General features: G+C 43.7%; 2 protein-coding genes across 3 annotated transcripts; both read right to left on the minus strand.

Annotated features, from left to right (window-relative positions):
* Window positions 1-1,014: 1,014 nt before the first annotated feature.
* On the minus strand, window positions 1,015-14,177 carry slc27a1a (solute carrier family 27 member 1a). Of its 2 annotated transcripts, none has more exons than XM_024433821.2 (13): window positions 14,087-14,177; window positions 13,075-13,242; window positions 12,479-12,873; window positions 10,067-10,234; window positions 6,439-6,508; window positions 6,191-6,282; window positions 5,933-6,042; window positions 5,573-5,782; window positions 5,221-5,347; window positions 4,930-5,067; window positions 4,605-4,769; window positions 3,807-3,953; window positions 1,015-3,659 (listed from the first exon to the last, which is right to left on the minus strand). In XM_024433821.2, the coding sequence occupies exons 1-13, from the start codon at window positions 14,167-14,169 to the stop codon at window positions 3,502-3,504; spliced, it is 2,031 nt and encodes a 676-aa protein (XP_024289589.2). In that variant the 5' UTR covers window positions 14,170-14,177; the 3' UTR covers window positions 1,015-3,501. The 2 variants fall into 2 exon arrangements, with proteins under 2 accessions (XP_024289589.2, XP_024289590.2); XM_024433822.2 differs by having other exon boundaries at window positions 13,668-14,144.
* A 508-nt stretch (window positions 14,178-14,685) lies between these two features.
* LOC112259056 (prostaglandin E2 receptor EP1 subtype-like) lies at window positions 14,686-16,850 on the minus strand. Its single transcript, XM_024433829.2, has 2 exons — window positions 15,814-16,850; window positions 14,686-15,560 (listed from the first exon to the last, which is right to left on the minus strand). The coding sequence occupies exons 1-2, from the start codon at window positions 16,729-16,731 to the stop codon at window positions 15,297-15,299; spliced, it is 1,182 nt and encodes a 393-aa protein (XP_024289597.2). The 5' UTR covers window positions 16,732-16,850; the 3' UTR covers window positions 14,686-15,296.
* Between the last annotated feature and the right edge of the window lie 315 nt (window positions 16,851-17,165).

Consider the following 17,165-nt stretch of genomic DNA (forward strand, 5'->3'; position numbering starts at 1 on the left):
CCTATTGTTTTGGAGGGTCAGTGTATGTCATGGAAAGAGTAGGTGTTCCTATTGTTTTGGATGGTCACTGTGTCATGGAAAGAGTAGGTGTTCCTATTGTTTTGGACAGTCATTGTATGTCATGGAAAGAGTAGGTGTTCCTATTGTTTTGGACAGTCAGTGTATGTCATGGAAAGAGTAGGTGTTCCTATTGTTTTGGACAGAAGTGTATGTCATGGAAATAGTAGGTGTTCCTATTGTTTTGACAGTCAGTGTATGTCATGGAAAGACTATTGTTTTGGACAGTCAGTGTATGTCATGGAAATAGTAGGTGTTCCTATTGTTTTGGACAGTCAGTGTATGTCATGGAAAGAGTAGGTGTTCCTATTGTTTTGGACAGTCAGTGTATGTCATGGAAATAGTAGGTGTTCCTATTGTTTTGGACAGTCAGTGTATGTCATGGAAAGAGTAGGTGTTCCTATTGTTTTGGACAGTCAGTGTATGTCATGGAAATAGTAGGTGTTCCTATTGTTTTGGACAGTCAGTGTATGTCATGGAAAGAGTAGGTGTTCCTATTGTTTTGGACAGTCAGTGTATGTCATGGAAATAGTAGGTGTTCCTATTGTTTTGGACAGTCAGTGTATGTCATGGAAAGAGTAGGTGTTCCTATTGTTTTGGACAGTCAGTGTATGTCATGGAAATAGTAGGTGTTCCTATTGTTTTGGACAGTCAGTGTATGTCATGGAAAGAGTAGGTGTTCCTATTGTTTTGGACAGTCAGTGTATGTCATGGAAAGAGTAGGTGTTCCTATTGTTTTGGACAGTCAGTGTATGTCATGGAAATAGTAGGTGTTCCTATTGTTTTGGACAGTCAGTGTATGTCATGGAAAGAGTAGGTGTTCCTATTGTTTTGGACAGTCAGTGTACATGTTGACTTGAAAGGTAGCAAGTCTTGAAATAGGTAGACCTGAAACTAGTTAGCAGCCCTAAAAAGGTACAACTTGGTCCTAGAATGCCAGAGCCCTTACAACACAGGTGTCTTTTACAAACCTTTATTTTGAGTTACACCTAAACAAATGTATGACAATGGAGACCTAGAATAATGTTCCCAATCAATTCGATCTACAATATTACTCTGAGAAATTGCTTTATTACATAATAATAGGGCAACCATGATCGCTGACTAATTGACAGATTTTGAAGATATTGTTTAAATAATGTTCTTATGTATTGGAGTTCCCTAGTCAGGTTAAGCATAAAACCCCAATAGTTCCAGGACACACAGGGCTTCCACAGGGTTCCCACAAGGCACATAATATCAATGTGTGTGAACCTGAGTGGTCAGTCAGTGCATATCATCCATTACTTCAAACATGTTACGTAATCGGGTTAAGTTTTACATTAAAAAAATGTCATCTCGCAATCGAAACTCCTACAGTTAGTGTTCGGAATAAGAGGCATGTTCAGCTGTGGCATGGTCTATTATACTACTAACACACAGGTAGCAACACCTCATCCAACATGGACACTCAAGTATTGCTAAAAATCTGTTCAGTATTTCGTTCTTTACATGGTGGCACACTACTATTACAAGGTTGGGAGCAAATAGCCTGGAACACAATCTTCAAGAGACTGGTATCTCAACGACTGTGGTATATTCAGTCCCAGCTCTCATTTCCTTTACACTCTCATAGTAACAAACAGACAAATGCTGTCATTGTAACAGACATCCTGGTTTCATGTGAAAACATGCTCTGCTCTATGTGCATTGTAGTGTTGAAGGCTTGAACGTTTTCATTTGGCTAAACTAAGAAACAACACAAATGAAGAAATACAAAAGGGGGAAAAAGCCCTCATCCAACCTTGTCCTTGGACGTTATTGATTGTGTTAAAACATGGTTTTGTAACAGTACTAAGGTTTCCCTGATTGATCAGTAGCCCTTCAGTCCCCTGATCTAGACTAGATCCAGGGAGCAACACTAATACATGGAGACTTCAGCAATAACACTACTTAAAGCCTGCAGGTGTACTGCTTTATAACGTGTTCTAAGCACAGATGAGTCTTTATAATACAATGTTATTTTTCACAACGTATGAACATATCAAGTTGAGACAGGATCATTATAAGTTGATAAGACATTATAAGGGGTCATGCATGCTTATGACAAGTCTTACAATGCATTATAACGGCATGATCAGGCTTTTCCACTCCAGCATATCACGTCATATCATGTCTCCAGTATCTGACACCTTGACAGTCACTTTCCTAAAGCCGGTGTCCACTACATGACTTTCATAATCCTAACATGGCTGAGCCTCTCGCACTAAACGACCGTCTTTCCTGTAGTATTTTGTTGTCTTGCCAACGTAGTGGTGCCACACTAAACCAATGTGTCACAGACAGGGCTCACACACTAAACCATGTGTCACAGACAGGGCTCACACACTACACCATGTGTCACAGACAGGGCTCACACACTAAACCATGTGTCACAGACAGGGCTCACACACTACACCATGTGTCACAGACAGGGCTCACACACTAAACCATGTGTCACAGACAGGGCTCACACACTAAACCATGTGTCACAGACAGGGCTCACACACTAAACCATGTGTCACAGACAGGGCTCACACACTAAACCATGTGTCACAGACAGGGCTCACACACTAAACCATGTGTCACAGACAGGGCTCACACACTAAACCATGTGTCACAGACAGGGCTCACACACTAAACCATGTGTCACAGACAGGGCTCACACACTAAACCATGTGTCACAGACAGGGCTCACACACTAAACCATGTGTCACAGACAGGGCTCACACACTAAACCATGTGTCACAGACAGGGCTCACACACTAAACCATGTGTCACAGACAGGGCTCACACTAAACCATGTGTCACAGACAGGGCTCACACACTAAACCATGTGTCACAGACAGGGCTCACACACTAAACCATGTGTCACAGACAGGGCTCACACACTAAACCATGTGTCACAGACAGGGCTCACACACTAAACCATGTGTCACAGACAGGGCTCACACACTAAACCATGTGTCACAGACAGGGCTCACACACTAAACCATGTGTCACAGACAGGGCTCACACACTAAACCATGTGTCACAGACAGGGCTCACACACTAAACCATGTGTCACAGACAGGGCTCACACACTAAACCATGTGTCACAGACAGGGCTCACACACTAAACCATGTGTCACAGACAGGGCTCACACTAAACCATGTGTCACAGACAGGGCTCACACACTAAACCATGTGTCACAGACAGGGCTCACACACTAAACCATGTGGCACAGACAGGGCTCACACGCTAAACCATGTGGCACAGATAGGGTTCACACACTACAAGATTCCTCTTGGTCGTGAGGATTGTCCATACCACCGTGTCTCGCGAAAACAGTTATGCGATTAGATTTAACGTAGCTACAACAAGCTGTGGCTCAAAGCAGTCTCATAAACGTGTTGTGTAAACCCAGCTTAAAATAGTCCATCATCTCAAAGAGCCATTCTACCCTCCACTATAGCACTGTGTAGCTCCTCATTCACAGCCTCATAACGCCCTGCTCTGGAGTTCAAAAAGTAAATCTGGTCGGTTGATAAGCGCGGATCGTATCCCTCCCTCTGCAACCGGGTCTTCTGGATTTTAAAGGTACCTAGGAGGAGGGAAACAAAGAAAATAGGTCATTAATATATTTGATTATTTCTTGGAATGAGCATTAGACGCTTCCTGCAAGGCCTTATAAAAAATACAATTGATGGATATTTCACATTAGAATTAGCCTTGTGTCCAGTCCAATCACCTGTGGTGTCTACTTGTGGGGAGATGCGTAGGAACACGGGACGGGCGTAAGGGGGCAGGGCCTGTTGGACCTCTCGCAGGAACGCATCACAGTCAAATGTCCCTGTTGGGTCTGCGATGGAAGCCATCCCTGCCTTCCCTTCCACATCTACGGGGAGACAAACAACACGCCAGGCTTTTCACAACACCATGCTGCAAAGGGCCAAAGACAAGTCTTCCTAATCACTCAACCTCCCGGTAGACTGGTCGATTTTAACATTTATTTAACAGGGACAATGCTGTCAAATCAACATTTAAAAGGCCCAATTCAGCTGTTCTTACATCAATATCAAATCATTTCTGGGTAACAATTAATAACAATAGTGATATTTTTCCATTAAAATTTTAAAAAATAAACAAATTGCTTCTTTTTTTTATAGCAAAAAACAATTTCTCAAGCAAGAATTTTGCCTGGGAGTGGTTTGAGTGTAGAGGAGACAACTGAAAACTAGCTGTTACTGGCAGAGAGGTTTGGAACTCTTATTGGTCGATTAACTAGAATTACCACCTGGTGATGTCACCAGGCAAGCCGAAACTCCACCCATGCAAAACCTGCTGATTAGAAGTTCCTGTGTAGATTATATTTTCAACCAGCAACTATCAGGAAATAGCACTGGTTTCATCAGCTGTACAATGATACAAAACACAGGAAAAACAGAATTTTGACTGCACTGGGCCTTTAAGTGGAGTAACTCCTGGTTTCAACTCCTGTCACTATCATACATGTAACATGGTGCACATAATGTGAACTTCATCTCACCTGGTACAGATACCCCATACACAGCCACATCGGCCTGGCCCAGCAGACCACTCAGTGTTCCCTCCACCTCGGTGGTGGAGACGTTCTCTCCTCTCCAGCGGAACGTGTCTCCACTGCGGTCCCGGAAGTACATGTAGCCTAGCTCATCCATCACCAACACATCCCCTGGGAGGAGGCAGAGAGGTGAGTTGATGACAAATCACATTGTGGTAAAAATAATAAAAAGATAATGACTGATATAATAGCATTAATTCCAAGTATGGTAATCGAAATAAACATTAAATCGACAATTATTGTTTAATCACACAAGAGCCTGTGGGTTTACCTGACAGATATGCCGAGTCATTTTTCTTGAAGACGTTGTTGGCAATCTTCTTCCTGGTGGCATCCTGGTTGGCGTAGCCATCAAACCTCCGTAGTGGATCCTGTTGGTTGATCCTTCCCACCAGCAGCCCTGGCTCCCCTGAAGAGAGGAGTCGTACATGGAGAGGTCAATCTATCTAAGTGTCGTTATGAATCCCTTTTTACATACATTTTTCACAACATGCTTTACAGTTACCCAGGTTAGCATTTGTAAAAGTCCTATATTTATCGATATTGGTGCCCATTTACTTACCAGGACGGCAGGGCACACACAGGCCGTGCCTGTCCCTCACCAGCTCTGTGGTCTCCTCATCCACTTTCATGAGGCAGATTGGGTACACATTGGGCAGGATGCGGCTGTTAAACCCACAAGCTCCCACCTTGTCAGTGGAGAAGACATAAAAAGTATTTGATACCACAGGAAGAGCCTTTTATGTAAACGTAATGTAAATAAGAAATAATAATGGCCCAAGAATAGATCATTGAGGTACACAGCATTGTATTGTGGCTCTATAAAAGTTGTCGTTTTTAGCAAAATATATTGCTCTCTATTATTGACATACTTGTTGATTAAGGCAGTTAACAACATTACCCATGACCCCTACCTTGCCGTCCATGTTGGCGATGCTACAGTTGCATTCAGTGGCTCCGTAGAACTCACCAACCTGGGCCACCCCAAAGCGCTCGGTGAAGGCCTCCCAGACGCTAGGGCGCAGCCCATTCCCCACCGCCAGGCGAACCCGGTGACCCTTCTCAGATGGCCGCACCGGCTGGGACAGCAGGTAGCGACAGATCTCCCCTATGTACTGCACCACCTAGTGGACGGATGGGGAACAGCGTAGACATCAGATTTAAATTCAATGCGGGTTTCAATCAAAAATCTTATAGCTGCACATCGACCACTCAAGAGTTAGATGTTCTTCCTATGCTCATATAAAAGGATACATAAGCTTTTTTCTACTTACAGTGCAGTTGTGCTTGATGCAATCTTCCCAGAAGCGACTGGCTGAGAATTTCTTCTTCACCACCACAGTGAGTCCATTGATGAGACACTGGCCTACACCCATGATATTACCTGTAAAGGAAAGGAACATTGGACAGCCAGTGAGGGTGACAGGTTGGGGAGGAGAATCAGGACCACACTGTCAGACCAAACCAAATGACTCCTGAAAGACAGTGGAAGGTGATGGGACAGGAGAGATGGATGAAGAGAAGACACACACCTGCAGAGTGGTAGAGGGGAAGGCAGTCGTAGATGATGTCATCCTGGCGCATGCGGAAAGCATGGTAGCCAAAAGCAGCGATACGGTAATACCTGAAGATAGAACAACACAAAAAGGATTCAATAATCAAATACATGAATGCAGTGGGTGCTAAGCTATGCTATAGCATTGGGAATTACTATACGCAGAAATACACCAGACAAGTGTATCGCTGCTGGATATTAGGATGCTGAGACTGAGAGACTCACCGACTGTGCACCACTATGGCAGCTTTCGGGAGTCCTGTGGTGCCTGAGGTGTATATATAGAACAGACGATCTGTTGGGGTTGGTGGTTGTGGGGGAGGATGGAGAGAGGAAAGGGTGAAGAGAAGGAGAGGGGGGGGGAAATGGGAGGGTGGAGGAAGGATAAAAGGAAGGGAGGGAAGAGGGAAGCAGGGGAGGATGAAGAGAGGAAGGGAAGGTTAAATAACATGACTGAAACAACACATTCTATTTACAACAGTGAGACTGATACTCACAACCACAGAGAGACAAGTGGTAACTGGTACCCATGCAAACCAAGATGCGGACCCCCACTCACACTGTCCTAAATGAGAGCACAGAGACCCCAGATATTTAGCAAAATCCTGGCATCTCCAGAATACTCTCGGGGTGGCCAATTGACTGACTGGGACTGCCCACTGATACACCTGAGACTGACTAAGCAATACCCTAGAGAAAGTTCCCAAACTTCTCCTCGAGTACTCCCAGCCTGGTCCACTTATTCAATCTATTCCCGTTCTAGCACACCTGATAAAAATAAATAAATATATACAGTTGAAGTCGGAAGTTTACATACACTTAGGTTGGAGTCATTAAAACTCGTTTTCAACCACTCCACACATTTCTTGTTAACAAACAAGTAATTTTTTTAACAATTGTTAACAGTCAAATTATTTCATTGTATCACAATTTCAGTGGGTCAGAAGTTTACATACACTAAAGTTGACTGTGTCTTTAAACAGCTTGGAAAATTCCAGAAAATTGTCATGGCTTTAGAAGCTTCTGATGGGCTAACTGATGGGCTAACTGACATAACTTGAGTCAATTGGAGGTGTACCTGTGGATGTATTTCAAGGCCTACCTTCAAACTCAGTGCCTCTTTGCTTGACATCATGGGAAAATAAAAATAAATCAGCCAAGGAATCAGAAAAAAAATAGTAGACCTCCACAAGTCTGGTTCATCCTTGGGAGCAATTTCCAAACACCTGAAGGTACTACGTTCATCTGTACAAACAATAGTACGCAAGTATAAACACCATGGGACCACGCAGCCGGCGTACCACAAAAAGATGCATTCTGTCTCCTAGAGATGAACGTACTTTGGTGCGAAAAGTGCAAATCAATCCCAGAACAACAGCAAAGGACCTTGTGAAGATGCTGGATATCCACTGTATCCACTGTAAAACGAGTCCTATATCAACATAACCTGAAAGGCCGCTCAGCAAGAAAGAAGCCACGGCTCCAAAACCGCCATAAAAAAGCCCCTGGGCTGTCCTCTGGTCTGATGAAACAAATATATAATTTTTGGGCCATAATGACCATCGTTATGTTTGGAGGAAAAAGCGGGAGGCTTGCAACCCGAAGAACACCATCCCAACCGTGAAGCACAGGGGTGGCAGCATCATGTTGTGGGGGTGCTTTTCTGCAGGAGGGACTGGTGCACTTCACAAAATTGATGGCATCATGAGGTAGGAAAATTATGTGGATATATTGAAGCAACATCTCAAGACATCAGTCAGGAAGTTAAAGCTTGGTCGCAAATGGGTCTTCCAAATGGACAATGACCCCAAGCATACTTCCAAAGTTGTGGCAAAATGGCTTAAGGACAACAAAGTCAAGATATTGGAGTGGCCATCACAAAGCCCTGACCTAAATCCTTTAGAAAATTTGTGGGCAGAACTGAAAAAGCGTGTGCAAGCAAGGAGGCCTACAAACCTGACTCAGTTACACCAGCTCTGTCAGGGGGAATGGGAACAACTTAATGTGGGAAGCTTGTGGAAGGCTACCCGAAACATTTGATCCAAGTTAACTTCTCTAGGGTAGGGGGCAGCATTTGGAATTTTGGATGAAAAGCATGCCCAAATTAAACTGCCTTCTACTTAGGCCCATAAGATAGGATATGCATATAATTAGTAGATTTGGATAGACAACACTCTAGTTTCCAAAACTGAAAAAATAATGCCTGTGAGCATAACAGAACTGATTTGGCAGGTGAAAACCTGATAAAAATCCATTCAGGAAGTAAGATTTTTTGTTGTTGTTGTATTTTTCTATTCACTGTCATTACAGTATCCATTGACTTAGGACTCAAATTGCAGTTCCTATGCCTAGATGTCAACAGTCTTTAGAAATTGTTTCAGGCTTGTATTCTGAAAAATGAGGGAGTAAGAGCAGTCAATGAGTGGACCCTGCCGTGTCACAGAGCTTTTTCATGCGTGCGACCGAGAGAGTGCCTTTCTTGTTAACCTTTTATATTGACGACATTATTGTCCGGTTGAAATATTATTGATTATTTAGGCTAAAAACCACCTGAGGATTGAATATAAACATTGTTTGACAATTTAGATTTTTTTTGTCTGCCTGTTGTGACTGCGTTTGAGCCTGTGGATTAATGAAGAAAAAGCGAACAAACTGAGGTTTTCGGATATAAAGAGAGACTTTATCGAACAAAAGGAACATTTATTGCATAAATGAATGTCTTCTGAGTGCAAACATATGAAGATCATCAAAGGTAAGTTATTAATTTTCTCTCCATTTCTGACTTGTGTAACTCTTCTACTTGGCTGGTTACTGTTTGTAATGATTTGTCTGCTGGGCTATGTTCTCAAATAATTGTAAAGTATGCTTTCGCCGTAAAGCATTTTTGAAATCTGACACAGTGGTTGGATTCACAAGAAGTTAATCTTTAAACCTATGTAAAATAGTTGTATCTTTTCTGAATTTTTATAATGAGTATTTCTGTATTTGAATTTGGCTCTCTGCAATCTCACTGGATGTTGGCCAGGTGGGACGCTAGCAATGCAGTGCCTTAGACTGCTGCACCACTCAGGAGGCCTGATATATCTAATCAAGGGCTTGATGATTAGTTGACAGGTTAAATCAGGTACGCTAGAACTGGAATAAATCAAGTACATGGAATTGGCTGAGGGTATGTGAGGAGAAGTTAATTTGCCCTGGAGATAAGTTCATACCAACAACACATTATTTACTCAAAGCTCAGCTGACACCTGGAGCTGTCAATCAAAGCCACATCTGCCCTAGACTGAATCTGTGACACGCATATCAAAAAATATCCAGGACTGAGTAGAATACAAAATCACCAGGAAATTGGGATAGATCAATCATCTTAGGGAAAGAGCTTCCAATTTAGTCTTGGTAATTACAGCTCTTTGTCTGAGCGAGACAGTGAGTGACAATGAAAAGTGACTGAACTGTTTTATTTCACTTGAAAAAGTGAGGATGAGAGTGGAATATTCATGTGGAAAACACTCCATGCATACAGATCCATTTTTTTTCTTGTGGCCACATTTTACCCATCAGCTCTGAACTACTAAGCTGTCAATGTGAGATGGGTATTAGCTGATAGTTGTGGACTCTAGCTAAACTGTTTTACATATGGCGAGATACATATGGCGAGATCTTGTTGGAGACTGGCCAGAGATTGTGAGGTATGTTACCTTGGCAGCAAGAGAGCATAGTAGTGTGTAGTATTATGGTGTTATACACAATATTACATTCTGAAATGCTTCAAAATAAGTGTCCAGCCACAGGTATCTGTAAGTTATAGGAGACTGGATGAAGAATATAATGTGAGGGGAAGGAGGACACTCACCATTGAAGCTCTTGGGTGGGATGCAGGAAGGAGGGGGCAGTGTAGGGGCCGAGGCCAGGATATAGTCCAGATTCTGGGCAGACAGGGAGGCCAGACAGTCTACACTGAGCTCTCCTGTACAAAACCGCACCATCGACGGGCTCAGGGATGAACTCACCTCCAACATGGCTGAGGAGACAAAGAAAGAGAGGAGGGAGAGATAGGAGTGCGAGAAATAGAGGAAAGAGGCAGAGAGATAAAGGCAGAGAGAAAGGGGGAGAAAGATGACGGGAGCGAGAGGGATAGAATAGGAATAGAAGAGGAATAGGGAGAGAGAGGGATAGAAGACAGAGAGAAGACGGAGAGTAGAGGAGTGAGCCACAGGATATTTCAGAAGGGGACTTTCACTGGGAGAGTGAATACAGAATTGAAAAGGTAGTTATCGATTAACTACCTGGTCAAGGGAAGAGACAAATCATAATTACAAGAAAGATTGTGTACTGATGTATTATGCATAGTATGTTGACAATAAAAGTGCAACAAAACAAATGAGCAGACAGAACATCACTGTTGACCCAGACAAACAGAAAGCAATACAGAATACTGACATAAGCAGACGGAACACTGCTGCCAGACAGAATGTCGACCCACCCGGACAGAATCAACAGACAGAATTCTGAGATGGAATATTGCAACAGACCAGCAGGAAAAAAAATAGTTGGAACGCTTTATAATGATAGTTAGATGTCTGGAGAAGCAGACGCAAGACTGTTGCCAGACAGGTGGTCCACCCAGATGTACAGAGACAGAATTCTGAGATGGAATATTGCAACAGGCCATCAGAATATTGGAAATTATCTTTGGAATGCTTGCAAGAAGAAACCTGCATTGACTGATTCGCCAGATTTTTTTATTTATTTGTAATAATGACAATTACAACAATACTGAATGAACACTTATTTTAACATTATATAATAAATCAAATCAATTTAGCCTCAAATAAATAATGAAACATGTTCAATTTGGTTTAAATAATGCAAAAACAAAGTGTTGGAGAAGAAAGTAAAAGTGCAATATGTGCCATGTAAAAAAAATCTAACGTTTAAGTTCTTTGCTCAGAACATGAGAACAAATGAAAGCTGGTGGTTCCTTTTAACACGAGTCTTCAATATTCCCAGGTAAGAAGTTTTAGGTTGTAGTTATTATAGGAATTATAGGACGATTTATCTCTATACCATTTGTATTTCATATACCTGACTATTGGATGTTCTTATAGGCACTTTAGTATTGCCAGTGTCCCTTTCCTCGCTCCTACCTGGGCTCGAACCAGGAACACATCGACAACAGCTACCCTCGAAGCATCGTTACCCATCACTCCACAAAAGCCGCAGCCCTTGCAGAGGGGAACAACTACTCTAAGTCTCAGAGAGAGTGACGTTTGAAACGCTATTAGCGAGCACCCCGCTAACCATTTCACATCGGTTACACCAGCCTAATCTCGGAAGTTGATAGGCTTGAAGCCATAAACAGCGCAATGCTTGAAGCATTGCGAAGAGCTGCTGGCAAACACACTAAAGAGCTGTTTGAATGAATGCTTACGAGCCTGCTGCTGCCTACCAACGCTCAGTCAGACTGCTCTATCAAATATCAAATCGTAGACTTGATAATAACATAATAACACACAGAAATACGAGCCTTAGGAAAATTAATATGGTCAAATCCGGAAACTATCATTTCGGGAAAAAAAAGTTTATTCTTTCAGTGAAATACAGAACCGTTCCGTATTTTATCTAACGGGTGGCATCCATAAGTCTAAATATTCCTGTTTACGAGCCAGGCGGCCCAAACTGCTGCATATACCCTGACTCTGTTGCACAGAACGCAAGAGAAGTAACACAATTTCCCTAAAACACATTCATGTTAGCAAGCAATAGTAACTAAATATGCAGGTTTAAAAATATATACTTGTGCATTGAGTTTAAGAAAGGCGTTGATGTTTATGGTTAGGTACACATTGGTGCAACGACAGTGCTTTTTTCGCAAATGCGATTGTTAAATCACCCGTTTGGCGAAGTAGGCTATGATTCAATGATAAATTAACAGGCACTGCATCAATTATATGCATCGCAGGACAAGCTAGATAAACTAGTAATATCATCAACTATGTGTAGTTAACTAGTGATTATGTTAAGATTCATTGTTTTTCTAAGATACAGTTAATGCTAGCTAGCACCTTACCTTGGCTCCTTGCTGCACTTGCATTAAAGTAGTCAGCCTGCAACGCAGTCTCCTCGTGGAGTGCAATTTAATCGGCCATGATCATGTCCAAAAATGCTGATTACCGATTGTTATGAAAACGGCCCTAATTAATTGGCCATTCCAATTAATCGGTCGACCTTTACCCCAAACCCCACATTTCCGAATCCCACCTACCACCAGCCAGCTCGGCTCCGAAAACGATCCCTCTGGACACAGACACTCCAACACAGTGCAGGAGAGCGTCCCTCCGCAGGTTGAAGTTGATGAGTGCTGCCTCCACCCCTACCTTGGCCAGGCCCAGCCAGAGGGCCACCTGCAAGGGCCGGCTCTCCATGAAGAGGGCCACCACATCCCCCGGGGCCCAGCCCTGGGCCAGAGCCCATTGGGCCACAGCGTTAGACAGCAGGTCCAGCTGGGTGAAGGTCCACGTCTCTCCTGTGGCATCGTAGATGAGGGCGGGTTTATTTGGGTGCTGCTTCACTGTCTGGGCAAAGATGGAGGGGATATTGCTGTTGAGCCGTAGGTGGTGCCACAAGGCTATCTTGACTCGTAACAACACGTAAAGGCCACTGGAAGGAGTACAGAGAGGGAGATTAGTGAGGGAATGTTACTATTTTACCATTACCTATAGTGATGATGACTAACTAGTAAAAAGGTACATTTCCTGAAGAAAATGTGTGTGCCTGCTTCAGCAGTCTAAATGTGTTTTTTATGGTAGTAGAAGTTGACGCAAGCACACTACATATTCTTAACAAATTAAAGGCACTCACTTTAGGTCTCTTTTGGCAGTACGGACTACGATGTAGAGGTACTTCCAACCACCTGTGCCCAGAAAGACCCCGAAGCCTGCTGCTAAGCTCCAGGACCAGGGGACCCCGAAGAGACGCAGCAGACCCAGCGATCCCAGAGACAAAGAGGCACTCGCTGCATTGCGCATCCTAGCAGTGGAGAGGAGTTTCAAAGGGTTATAAGGGTGGGATAAGTGAGCGAAACAGGCCTACAGCATGGTGTTAAAATGTAATGGCAGAGGGGTAAGGATAGAGGGTGTACAACACGTGGCAGTGGAGGACAGAGGTAAGAGTGCTTTTGGACCAGTCTCTCTTATAAAAATGACTAACTTGACTGTAAATGACTACCTAACTTGACTAATTTCAACAGTGAAAATGTAAATATTTGTAATGAATTAAAATTAAATGCGAGGTAGCCTCGACCTTATAGCATGGTTTATAGGATTACATACTGTATAGTTGGTGTTTGAACCGTGATTTATTTGTTATTTTAGGCAGGCTAGTTAAAGTGCACTGTGCAAAAATGTTATCATATAATGCAGCGTTGCCTACAGAGCGTAGGCCTGGTCTCTTACCTATGATCATACACGACCCGACGACGAACTATTTGAGAGCGATGTCCCTAACCTTTCACCTAGTAACCGAGTATTCTTCAAAACGTTCAATAGCGCTTTAGCCACTACCAGGCTTGTATACAAATTAGAATCGCCACCACACGCTGTTGAGTTCGTTGCAAGGATAACATTTATCATTTGAAATATTGCTACATTGATACGTATCTAAATGTTACAACAGTTTAACTGTCACCGCATCAAATTGCTATTAGAACAACGCCTCTCCTGTAACAATGCATCAATTTATTAACATCAAATACATAGCCTACGCTATCTAAATAATTCCGAAACAGATTCACTAAATGATGGAATGACTAGACAGTTAATGGATACTTATCTATTTGTAGTAGCCGAAATATAAGAATCACAGTACTATGTACCCCATATTGAATGTTATTGCATTGCGACGACCCCCAACAGCACCGCCCAAATAGTATCGTCCTTTCTCTGTGAATTCAGCCATTAGCTCCTCATCGAATTACCGACTCAATCCCATTGGCCGATGTTATGATGACGAAGGAGAATCTGCCTCTTGGCCCGCCTGTTTCAGGTTCACTTCATCTAGTTGACCAATGATTGCAAGTGTTGCTACATATTGAGACTATTAAATCACATTCAGACAAATACTGTGTACTGTATACAGATATCCTACTGAAACGATATATGTGTGTGATGCAAAGCCCTGATCTATTCTCTACTTTGTCATACAGAGGCTCTCAGGTAGGCTATACTTTCCTTATGAGTGAAATAGTTTTGACCTCTACAGTAGCCTAATTCGTTCTACAAATGTTGAAATTAAACTTTGTCAAGGAGCAGCTGTTTATTTTGAATCACAATGAAGCAATTCCATGCGGCCATTTAAAGTAAACATAAACATTACAACAGTCTGGTGGGTTACAACAAAGATTATCTATTATATTGACAAGATAGTCAAGTGGTCGATCTCACAATGGAAATACATGTCCTCAAAGATGGAAAGCAGGTGCGGGAGGCGAGATCAGGTGGAACCATTCTAGCCAATGAGAGGGCAGAAAAAGCGTGTGAACAACAGGCATAACTGATATAAAGATATTGTTTTTCCAAAGTTGCCGAAATACCACGTGTAACAATCTAACCATTACAAAACGTATATTCGATCAAATAAGCCTCATGTAGCAAATTAGCAATTACATTTTTTTGTTGACCATATTTGACACTGGCATTGACCATTCAAAAATTCCTCACTTCGTTGTCATATTTTCTTGGAAAGATTTTGGACGGAGTAAACCCTGTCGCTTCGCCTCTTCTTTACTGTTTAGAAGCATTTCAACACAAATACAGTAGTACAAATTAGAGACTGATAAGCTTGCAGGTGTTTACAGGTCACTAAACTAAGTGAAACATCTCTAATGTGTTTATGAGTTGACCAACTCATGACTGCCAACTGCCCTTCTGCTATGAGTACATGTCCACATTCTTGTACTGTAGGCCTATGCATCGATGTGCAGTATCTCAAACCTGTTTCACTTGGTGTTTTTGAGTTCTCTCTTCACTCAGTTCATCACAGAGAGTGTATCCACAAATGGGAATATCTTTACACACATTCATGGTTCAATGTAGTCCAATCTCCTGTCTGCGTGAGGCTGTAGTGCAGGAGCTGCTCTGTGTCAGGGTGGACCTGGAGTCTGGCTGGAGGACGCGGAAGACCCTGCGCAGCACAGCCCGTCTGAGCAGGATGTAGACCCAGGGGTCCAGGATCTGGTTCCAGGTGGCCATGCGGAGGCCCAACAGAACCAGCTTCTCTGACTGACGTACTGTGTGGCTGGAGCCTCGCCCGCCGCGGCAGAACTGACCCACCAGCAGAGAGATGGAGATCTGGTGATGGTGGACAGAAAAGCCACTATGTTAGGGACATAAAAGCCACTGTGGGTCATTGAAAGGCACACTGTATATGAGACAGGCCTGAATAAATGAGGTGAATATGTTGTATCCTACTATTAATTTTAGAAACACTTATGTGTCTGTGTTTAAACAAGCAAAAGCCTTGTCTACAATATGCAGCCTACCAATGTTAAACCATCTACAGTATAAACAAGGTCAAATGTCAGTGGAGGCTCTAGCTACTCACTAGAAAGGGGCTCCAGCACACACAGGACACCATCGTGATCACTGTCAACTGGGCCATCATCTCTACATCCAGTGAGCGTAGGGGAGAGGAGGAGGTTCTTCCATATCGTCCTGGTGCTGCTGTAGTGTTTGTCCTGATGCCCTGGGAGCTGAGCCTGGCCTGCAGCAGAGCCAGCCCGCTCAGGGTGTTACAAATCAGGGAGAGGCTGAGCGCCGTGAGCCCCAGGCCGGAGAAGGTGAGGGCCAGGCTGGCGTCGGCCGTGGAGAGCGGCCCGTGGACTGTCAGAAAGCACCAGGTGCCAGGGAACTGGGTTGTGTAACTACCCACGTCCACCAGGGGGAGCCCGGCAAGCAGCAGGACTAGGGAGGACAGCAGGAGGACAGCCAGACGCATGTGGGCCACCGTGATCAGGGCAGAGTGGAGGAGGGGCTGGGTAATGCCCATACAGCGCTCCACGGCCATGGCACTACCCAGTAATAGAGGGCACAGGCCGAAGAACACCAAGCTGGCACCGAACAGTTGGCAGAACATCCCGGCAGGCTCGGTGGTGTCACGCATTCCTGCAGCCACCCTGTGCCTCCGACTCTGACCCAGGTGCAGATGGAGGGCAAAGGCACCAGGGATCAAATTACCAGCCAGGTCGGTTAGCAGTAGAGCCCCCACTAACAACAGGAACGGAGCTTTGGCCCGATGTCTGAAGCGTACATAGGACTTGGCCAGGATGCCCAGGGCACTTAGGTTGGAGAGGCCACCCAGGGTCATGGTGAAACAGGACAATCCAAAGGAGGGAGGGTTTATGAGGGGTGGCAGTGTGGTGGCATTCAGGGTCTGGATGGATGGACAGGGGCAGGAGGAGAAGTTGAGCTCTGGGAGGTGATGGAGGACAGAGGGAGAGGAGGGGGCAGAGACTGTAGCCATGACGTCATAGAGGAGCAAGGAGTATTCAGCTTCAATACCATCTGCAAAGAATGAGCGATATTAAGTTGAAGACTGGTTCAAATGTTTGTAAGCAAACAGTACTTAGAGTATTAGATCTATGTAATCCAGCCTGGTCTCATAGACTAGATGTAACATAGTACATGTAAATCCAGGGCACACAAATTTGTATCATATGTTACGTTTGGTATGGGTACATAAGACAGATGATTGCTTAAGTTGGAATGGATGGGTGCGTGTATAACGCAAATGTCTAGCAACCCAAAGGTTCCGAGTTTGAATCTCATCACGGACAACTTGAGCATTTTAGCTAATTAGTAACTTACTACTTTTTAGCTACTTTGCAACTACTTAGCATGTTAGCTAACCATGCCCCTAACCATAGCCCTTTTAGCTAACCCTATCCCTAACCTTAA

This window comes from Oncorhynchus tshawytscha, unplaced genomic scaffold, assembly GCF_018296145.1.
Source record: "Oncorhynchus tshawytscha isolate Ot180627B unplaced genomic scaffold, Otsh_v2.0 Un_contig_2394_pilon_pilon, whole genome shotgun sequence".
Lineage (NCBI taxonomy): Eukaryota > Metazoa > Chordata > Actinopteri > Salmoniformes > Salmonidae > Oncorhynchus > Oncorhynchus tshawytscha.

What these genes read in the sequence shown, in the direction of transcription:
- slc27a1a (XM_024433821.2), bottom strand. Translation starts at nt 14,169, where the DNA reads ATGGCTGAATTCACAGAGAAAGGACGATACTATTTGGGCGGTGCTGTT. An exon ending in GCATCAAGCACAACTGCACT is followed by an intron (nt 5,783 to 5,932) that starts GTAAGTAGAAAA and finishes TCCGTCCACTAG; the next exon opens with GTGGTGCAGTACATAGGGGA. An exon ending in TCGCCAACATGGACGGCAAG is followed by an intron (nt 5,348 to 5,572) that starts GTAGGGGTCATG and finishes TCCACTGACAAG; the next exon opens with GTGGGAGCTTGTGGGTTTAA.
- LOC112259056 (XM_024433829.2), bottom strand. Translation starts at nt 16,731, where the DNA reads ATGGCTACAGTCTCTGCCCCCTCCTCTCCCTCTGTCCTCCATCACCTC. An exon ending in TGTGCTGGAGCCCCTTTCTA is followed by an intron (nt 15,561 to 15,813) that starts GTGAGTAGCTAG and finishes CACCATCACCAG; the next exon opens with ATCTCCATCTCTCTGCTGGT.